Consider the following 9397-nt stretch of genomic DNA (forward strand, 5'->3'; position numbering starts at 1 on the left):
TTGAATAACACTGGGATTTGTTGCATCTTCATGTGTTACTGCTCACAAAAAGTCAATATTTTCAATGGTATGATTAGTAAACTGTAATCCGAAAATATCCGTCTTGTTTTGCGAAACAATTGTCCGCTTGGACGATTTAAATTTAAATGAAAGACGCACACTGAGCTGCAAAAATGCCACATTATTTCTATTGGTGGTAGTTTAGAATATTGTGCCACACTTGTGTGACTAAATAGTAATCAAAATGCATTATTTTGTATGTTTATTATACAAACAAGTCAACTGTGTTATTTTTTTTGTAGTTTTAAATGAAAAAGAAGATAAAATTAAAATATGATACAGGCTTTTCATTGGACATTAATCATTTTAAAATCACAGGATGTATTTTAATCATTAGAATATACAATCAAGGCAATAAAAATGTAATGTCATTGGTTTTATATTTATTTATTGTTAACGATTAAAAAATTGATTTAAACAATTGTATTTATTAAATACTTTTATTTCCTCCCCCAAAAACTGCTGACTTCCTATTAGAACTACAAACATGGTGTCGTTTTGACACAGTTTTGGCGCCATCTAGTGTTTAACTTCCTGTACCAGAAGGCGACTGAATGTCAACCGATTACAGGGCGGTGCTAGTTTTCAGGCTAACAAGCAGGTGAGACGAAATTAAACACAACTTCAGCTCTTGTACATCAGTTCATCTAAATGGTAACCTAATTTCCCTCTGGTAGGCTGGATAGTGTTTTATTTACATTTTTGTTATCGTGAGCTGATCAATTACTCTACTATCACGAGCTTAGCCTTTCTCAAAATGGCTGTGTAAGGAAAGATAAATTCTCTGTAATTACGACACATTAATGTGGACATAAAAATAAACTCGTATCAACTCAAATTTTAATGCATTAGTAAGTGTAGTAACTGCATGAAGTTGTTGGAGGGCCCAGTACTAAAAGGCAACATCGTGGTCATCTCACTTTGAATGAATGAGAAGTGGAAATGTTTGCCTCTGTCATTTCTGTGAACTCATATTAAACTGTATTTTAGATCTCAAGATGCTCCAGTATTCTACAGACTCCGTCAATAAAACAAGGCAAGCTCATGAGAACATCTGTAGAGCCAACGGTCCAAATAATGAAGCTCAAGGTGTGCTGAAAAAAATGTCTGTCCTCAATGGCTGCGTATCTGGAAGCAGTAGGACAAAACCAGTCGAAACGAATTTCACCAAGCCACCATACGTGCTCAATGGATGTTTAAAGCATGGCTTCGAGGGCAAGCATAACAAAGCAGCACCTTCGAGGACTCATGAAAAACAAAAAAGCACATTCTTGGCTGCTTGTGGTCCTGCGTTGGCTGGCGGAGGCATCCATGGCAGCTCTCCACGTGGCATCTTGGTCAACGGGGGCACGAGAGGGCGCCACGCGTGGACCACCTCCAAGCCACAGGCAACAGAAACTGGGCACCCTGTGAAGATCAGGGCGAAGAACCAGAGAAGGAAAAGGAGGCATAAGAAAAGGTGCGTCACATTCCTGACAGTTGCTTTGAGGGAAGTAAAAGTAACGCTAAAGCAAAGTGAAAAAGTGTTTGAACCTTCTTGATTTTTCACAACTGAAATGTGTTGTATTGGAGACACCCCACCATCTTGGCTCCTGTGTGTGTGTGTGTGTGTGTCTCTTGTTGGTCGTGGCTTGCCTGCTCAGAGCTGGAAGAGGGTGAAATATAATACTTGGAGTTTGAAAGTCATTGCCTTCTCGGCAGCAGTGTAACCATTTCAGACAGTTTTCCATAGAGTGCAAGCAATATAGTCTTGTATTACTACCAGAAATACTGAAAACCTAGAGATGTTATTTTGTAATACTTGGTTATTGTATGTAGACGCCATCCATCCATCCATCCATCCAAAGTCATTGCCTTCTAGGCAGCAGTGTAACCATTGCAGACTGTGGTCCATATAGTGCAAGCAATATAGTCTTGCATTACTACCAGAAATACTGAAAACCAAGAGCTGTTATTTTGTAATACTTGGTTATTGTATGTAGACAACATCCATCCATCAAAACCCACCAACCATCCATCCATCCACCCAACCACCCGTCCACCAAGTGATTCAAGGAATCCTACTTCCAACCAATTAACCATGATAAACAAGGAATGACTCTTATCTTTCTTACTTACTCTGCTTCTTGTTAAATAATGGAATACCTACCACTTATTGACAAAAATCATTCCTTCTGCACATGAGAATGTTTTTTTATTTTAGACAAAGTCCTTTCTAGACACTTATTTTCCTAATGTATCCCTGAGATTAGTCCAACATGATAATCAGAAGGCTTCTATAGAGACTCATCGCACCAATGTCCTGAGGAACCAACACAGGAATTGACACCGCCAGTGGAGGAGGAAGATTGGGAAAGTGAGTGCCAAGCCGACTGGGAAAAGAAATTTGGAGTCCAACCGTATGGTAAAGAATATTTGTATAATATGCAGTGTGTTAATAATTTTTTTTATGGATGGTGTTGATTTAATATGAGCAAAGTAGGAGTGAGGATGCTTTGTTTTTTTACTGTACTACCATATTTGTACAGATTGAGGCTGGGTGTGTGTGGGAAGGAGGGGGGAGGGGGGTGGGCTTGTTGACAATGGTAAGGATGTAATGTGTCCGTCTCGTCACAAGTACCCATCCGTAGTTGGGGACATTGTTTGAGGATATACAGAATTTTCCAATTTTATGTCACATGCCAAACTAGTCATGTCTTTGACTGTATTGTGTCTCCCCACCCACCCCCGCCCCCCAGGTCCAGAGGATGTGCTACATTTTGCTTTGCAGGACTTATCACTGGAACACTGGGAGTTGGGAACTGTACCCAATTACAGCCCAGCCGTACATCACTCACACCCAGTCCAGTGGACCTGCCCCAGCACCAGTACAGAGCCTGAACAGTTTGCAGATGCAGATGAGTAAAGCAAAATATTCTGTATTTGTAGCACCGTCGTTCAATTCTATCAGCCTTGTTGGCCGTTAATGGCAGTGTGGGGATTTTCATTCTTTTTTATCAAAACGGTTCTGTGTCGTTATCCATGCTGAGAGTATTTGTTTGAGAAGAGATCTCGGGTTTTTGGCCTTAGCACAAGGATGAGTTAAAATAATCTAAAAATTGCCATTGGAACAATTGCTTTTTATTTGCAGTAACTTTTATTTGGCATTTTATATTTTTATTTTTTATTATTAAAATAAAAAATACATTTTAAGATTTTTTTTATATTTTTTGTTGTGCTGGTTGTGTACGTTTTGTGATTTGTGAATGTTTCTATTTTTTAGTCTCTTCTCACATTTTAGTGGCGGTAAGTGTTTTTAATTTTCAACGAGTGAGTCTAAGTCTTAAGTTTTACCTAAGATTTGTTAGGATTTGTCCGTTTTAGTGACTCAGTTTTATTCACATCCTGAAATAAGAAACAATATGTCATTGAGTTGTTCTGACCCACATTGTCATTTTCATAACTAAAATAAATGTAATGTTCTGATGGTCAAACCTTGCTTGATAGTTTTCCCAAGTACTGTGGGTGTCTTGTTACCTCAGTTTAAGAAGGGAGCTGCTGTAGCGATGACGATATGTGGCCACTAGATGGAAGACCTGTTGCAGCTTTTTGCCATTTTCCTCAGCAGTGGGAGTTGAGTGGGTTCATTTTCAAGGACTCACTTGCATACAGACTACATTTCTCCCTGGAGTTTCATTTTTGAAGCACGTAATAATGATACTGGCAACTGTTAGTGGGCCAATTATCGGTGCTTTTATCCTATTAAAACCCTTTATGTCCACAGTCACCATGTTAATTAATAAAATGAGCTATTCTATGCTCCTGTGAGAGCTACAGCCTTGTGCTGTGATGACATACAGTATTTTATATGAGCCACTGCAAGTAGATTTTAGCTATTCTTCTATTTATGCATTCATTTCATCAGCATTTAGTGGGCAAGAGGCTAAATATGTATTCCAATACAGATAAGACTTAGGGATATATTGTACTATGTGTCTGAGCATTTTCTGCAGTGATTTTCTATGTAGCAGTAATAGTAAGTATTGTAGCCTTCTATGTATGATGACGCCACAGAGCCATTCACGATGTGCTTGTGTGTGATGATTCTTTTTCTTGGTTTGCTACAGTGCACACTTCCAATACTTGATGCCTTTCACCCAGAAATATACTTATCCCATTACCACTCTGTAGTTTTTAATAAAAAAAATATTTGTGTCGCACTAAAATCCTCCGTTTTTGGTAATGGTGTCAGGAAAGCAGGACTCAGGGCATCGGTCCTATTTCTCTTTTGATGCGATTTGAACTTATTTCATCATGTGTGACCTGACATGTTGCATCTTTATTGATCTAGCGGCAGAAGAGGCTTTGCAGTCTGCCCAACTTCCTGCATTCAATCTTGGCAAACACATGGCCCCCCTCACTGCCATTCTGCTTTTCTAAATCTTTTTTTTTTTTTTTAACATTTCATATGTTTTAAATCTCAGATCTGACAATAGTGCATTTAAAATGCGTTTATGTTATGTTTATGACTTGGTGAATTCTGCTGTGAACACGCAAATTGTGTCTCTGTAGCTTTAATAAACCCTGATGAACTGTTTGTTTGCCTGTTTCCGTCAGAGTACAGTTAGGGCCATATATAAAGTCACATCCTAATTGCTTTTTTTTTTTCTTTTTTTTGATGTTTGTCACAAATGTTTCAGATTATCCAGCAAATGTAAGTATTAGTCAATGACAATGCAGTTTTTAAATGCAACTTTTTGTGATGAAGGGAACCTACAAGGCACTATTCCCCCTCAAGGCACTAATACCTTTTGTTGCTGGGGAAACATCCTTTAATAAGTCTTTGCATCAAGTTCTGATGGAAACAGGTTGCTTTCGTGCAACCATCCTAATCTGGATGATGCAAGATCACATTTGGCCACCATCAGTTGAGAGAGGAATTCCTCTTTGCTCATGCAAGAGCATGCATCAGTGATATCCTCTTCCTCCGCTGTGACTCACATCCAGTTGAGGTTACTCATCTTGCTCTGTGTGTCTGCTCATTGTCAGAGCCTTTGTGCTGATTGGTCATGTATGTTGGCACGTACGAGAAAGAAAGAAGGCCGACGTTAGCTAACCACAATTGGGTCCAAACAGTAGAAGAACAGATGTAAATGTTGTTTTGGGGAGATTCCGATATCTGCAGTCATCATGTAAAAATTGGTAAAAGATGGAAAGTCTTGTTCAGTGTTGGTTTGGCTAGAACTGCATGCTAGCTTTATTCAGTTTGAGTTTTTGTTTCGGAGATATTTGACAGTTAAACTAATGCCTCTCTGCCTTCTGTTCCTTGACTTTGTGGAATTGGTTGATCCGAATTGATAGATGGTTTTAAAACTGAGCTCTCTGGTGTGTGTGTATATGTCTTGTAAAAGATTCTTTCATTGTGACTTGACCAAGACTGAATGCAGCCAGGTTGTCACGATCGGAGTGATGGATTGTTGAAGTGTTGCCGTCTGGATCCAGAAATGGTTCAAGCCCTCATGACAATACACAATGTTTCCTCACTCTAATAAATCAAGCTGCATGCTCTGACAATCCCTCTTGGCCCCCCAAAAACCTCGCCTTTAGGTTAGTTGGTGCTTGCATTTCACTATTCTGAAATATAAAGTCTTGCCACATGTGGTGGAACAGAAGAAGGGTAACAGATTTTGCCAAGTCGGTGAGTCAGGGGTTGGTATGTTTTTCTTCTGGGGTGAAATCTTCACCCTGTTGTGAAAGTGGAGTATGGCGTTACTGTTGTATGTCTGCTCAGTATTTTTCCAGGACGTTTTTACAGTAATGTGATTGCTGTTAGAATTGTTAACACATGGCTCTGTAAACATTGTTACTGGTTCATGGTGGTTTGCTTGGATGGCTTTTCGGAAGGTACTTTCAGCTGAGCAGTGGGGTGGTTTATATGACCAGGCTTTTACCAACTTCTGACCAGGTTCATCCATCCGTCCATTTTTCTAACCCCTGTAGCCTGTCCATTTTAATTCAATCTACCACCCACAGGCCTGGAATAGTGTTAAACCTTTTGATTTGGTTATTATTTTTACTACCAATGTGTAAATATGATAAACTACTTTTGCCCCAGTATTCAGATACATAGAATTTACAGTGAGCACTGATTGATTTTTGTATAGCTACGATCTGAAAAGCAACAAAATCACACAAGGCCACCACTTCAGCCACGATAGCACATTGAGCTGTACATTTTACATCCAATGTCTTCCTGTTTTTCCTTTCAGTTCAGTGAGGCTTCACAGCAAGCATCATGTTTTTAAAAATAGTTTAACCTATCTGCATCTTCAGTTAGACAAGTCTGTAACCTTTGTACACTCTTATCATCGTTTAGACATGACATCATCACACACCATCTTTTCTTTGTCTTAGGATTTTTGTATATTTTAGTAGGTGTGGGCGATACTTCAGATTTCACTTTGATCCGATACCAAGAAAATACAGAGCCTGCATTGCTCGTGTATTTTTTTTCCAAGATCATTTGCATGAATGATTTTTGATTTATTTGTTGACTATGATTATTATCAGTATAAAACACAGGACACAGATTTTAGGCCAACAAAAGTATTTTTACTTTTGTCGTGAGGAAAAAGCAGTAGAAAATGAATGAATGAATGAATGAATAACTAATACCCACCTCTTTAAATCTGTTTTTAATGTCTAACTTTTTATATCTGACTGCTGTGCCCCGCCCCGCTTTTACTCATGTTTTAACTGTGTATTAACCAATGAATGTTGTATTTTGGTGTGTCTTCTATTCTGTTTACTTGCTTTATTCAACTTCATTCTTCTGTAAAGTGTCTTTGAGTATTTTGAAAAGCGCTATACAAATCAAATCTATTATTATTAATATACATAAATATTGTACAACAATGTCAACAAAATACAATTATTCCCTACTATGAAATACTGTGTTTGAGTAAAATAAAGTCAATATGAGCTATGTAATAATACAAACAAAACAAAAAAAACACAATTTTGTGAAGATAAACACACGAGAACTGAAAATATCAATATAATCACGCTAATATTGACCTGATACTGATGCTACCCTTGGTATTCATGCTATCAATATTTGGGTTGATCCACCCACCCCTTTATTGTAGGTCAAAAGTGATCCTAAATCCTTGATCCTTGCATGCTTGTCATGCTTATTTTGAGCATGTAACAAGATTGTCTCTGCACAAAAGTCTGACCGAGTAATTCCCATAAACTGTGCCACAATACATTAGTGTACTGTTAGAGATCAGGTGCACTGGATGATGAACACTCTGCTCTAAACACTAATCAACATAAGCCAAATGCTGTAGTTCCTCCCCAGGCCCAGATAGGGGCAGTATTTATCAGCCAAGCAGTCATTAAGGCTGGTCTGTTGAGATGCTGAGCTCGTAGCTCTGCTTCCAGCTACAAGCAGGCCTGTAACGACCTGCGTGTCTGGCTGCTCTGCCCACCTGTCTGCCTCCTACAAGCTGGCCTTTATCACCACCCCTCCCTGTTTGGTCTTTGACAGACAGCTTGCTCACTCATCCCCTTACCCACTTTCATTTTTTTTTTGCTTTTCCTTCCCATTAGTTTGCAGTTGTGTTGCTGCCATGCTGTTCATTCTCTATGGGTGTCTTTTGTCTTGTCTGCCTGGTTGCCAGTTTGGGGCTGTCTGGCTCCCCTGCCAAGGGATGTCAGGATAGGTGCTGGATAACAAGCGCTCCACACAGACCACTCGCATATGCCAACACAGGGTGAGGGAAGCCTTAGTGGAAGCTGTGGCACATGAAAGAATACATAAACTGATACAAAAAGGAAGGAGGGAGCAAATGGAGATGGCAACAAAGAAGTGTGGGTAAAGCAGAGATATGTGGGAAACGAGCAAAATGAGTGACGGTGAAGCAGAGAGATGAGGCATACCGCTTATTAAGAAGCTTACCCTTTGCTGCTGCTCTTTTTTTTTTTTTTCATTATTAAATTAACATGCAGACGTCCTGAGCTGCAACTCTACTGGGGCTTAACATGCACAGAAACAAACAGACCATGACTGTCACACTCGCTTTGCTTTACACACGCACTGCAGCATCATTATGAACCTGAACCTCGGATAACGGCTGAGTGTAACCCACGTGGTTCTGCCCTGAGCTCAAACCAAGGTCGGTTGAATGACAGCCGAGAGTGCTTATCAACGAGTTAAAAGTCCGGCCTGTCAACTCAACATCCAGCGCCACTGTTTAGGTGTTAAGGAGTGAGGTTCATCAACTTTCTTCCGCGCAACCATATTGAGTGGCACCTGTTACATGAGTACAAGTAAATATTTAAGCCTGAATGCTTGCACTTATGTATGATGCAATGAGATCAGTCATGTATAGTAATGCATTTGAAATTGCTGGTATTTTGGGAATATCACATAAACATAAACAAACTACAGTAGTCCTTTGTTTATTGTGGTTAATTGGTTACAGACCCGACCACAATAAGTACATTTCCATCAAGTATCAATGTAATATTTTAGTAGTGAGCGCAAGGAAAACCTGTTTGTGACTTACTATATATTTTATATATATATATATATATATATATATATATATATAGGACAGAAAATAATATAGAACCACTACCATTATTAGAGCCCTCCAGACATGAAATAACACCCCTATAGTCATCTTTACACTTATATTACTCTATATAGTAGATATAATCCCAGACAATAAGATATTTAAGACCGAAATAAGACCTGTGATCATGTGGCCAGTGTAGACCAGAGTTCATCAATGTCTTGTATTGCCTTGAACTGTATTTGTATTTTAGATAATTTAGAACAGTTTTATGCTTCAAAATGCTTAATTTAGGCCAAGAATATGCAACATTTTCTTAAACATTTTGATTTACTAATAATACGCTGTAGTCAACCACAAAACAGCGATTATTTATACATAAATGGGAAAAAAAATCTGAGGAAGTGATGGTTGAGCCATGACTGTCCACTGCTCACATCCCCTATAAGACACTTTTCTCTATGAATAGTTTATCTGACCTTTCTGTTGTGGGATGCCATGCTCAAATTCTACGACCTTTGGGAGTTTGGACATTTCCGATTTCCCAGGAAGGCAGCATTTAAGTACAAAACTCATAAAAGAAAAGAAGTACAGTTCTTTGCCAAAACCCACATATTTAGTCATTCATTCTGTTACTCCTTGCATTAACCTACAAAATCTTTGCCCAGCTTGTGGTCCTGTGTGTGTGTGTGTGTGTGTGTGTGTGTGTGTGTGTGTGTCCACGCACGTCTTTTTGCTTTGGAACATCTAAATGAAAGTAAAGGACTTTGTTGGAG

The 9397-nt window shown here is 38.9% G+C and overlaps 1 protein-coding gene across 3 annotated transcripts; it reads left to right on the plus strand.

Moving 5' to 3' along the window:
* The first annotated feature begins 55 nt into the window (after nucleotides 1–55).
* On the plus strand, nucleotides 56–4612 carry LOC131141456 (uncharacterized). 3 transcript variants are annotated; one of them, XM_058091601.1, is made up of 4 exons: nucleotides 56–733; nucleotides 1051–1519; nucleotides 2343–2464; nucleotides 2799–4612. In XM_058091601.1, exons 2-4 carry the CDS (start codon nucleotides 1059–1061, stop codon nucleotides 2963–2965), a joined length of 750 nt encoding a protein of 249 aa, XP_057947584.1. In that variant the 5' UTR covers nucleotides 56–733; nucleotides 1051–1058; the 3' UTR covers nucleotides 2966–4612. The 3 variants fall into 3 exon arrangements, with proteins under 3 accessions (XP_057947584.1, XP_057947585.1, XP_057947583.1); XM_058091602.1 differs by having other exon boundaries at nucleotides 56–714; XM_058091600.1 differs by having other exon boundaries at nucleotides 56–661.
* Nucleotides 4613–9397: the final 4785 nt, after the last annotated feature.

Source organism: Doryrhamphus excisus, chromosome 1, assembly GCF_030265055.1.
Source record: "Doryrhamphus excisus isolate RoL2022-K1 chromosome 1, RoL_Dexc_1.0, whole genome shotgun sequence".
NCBI classification, from domain to species: Eukaryota; Metazoa; Chordata; class Actinopteri; order Syngnathiformes; family Syngnathidae; genus Doryrhamphus; species Doryrhamphus excisus.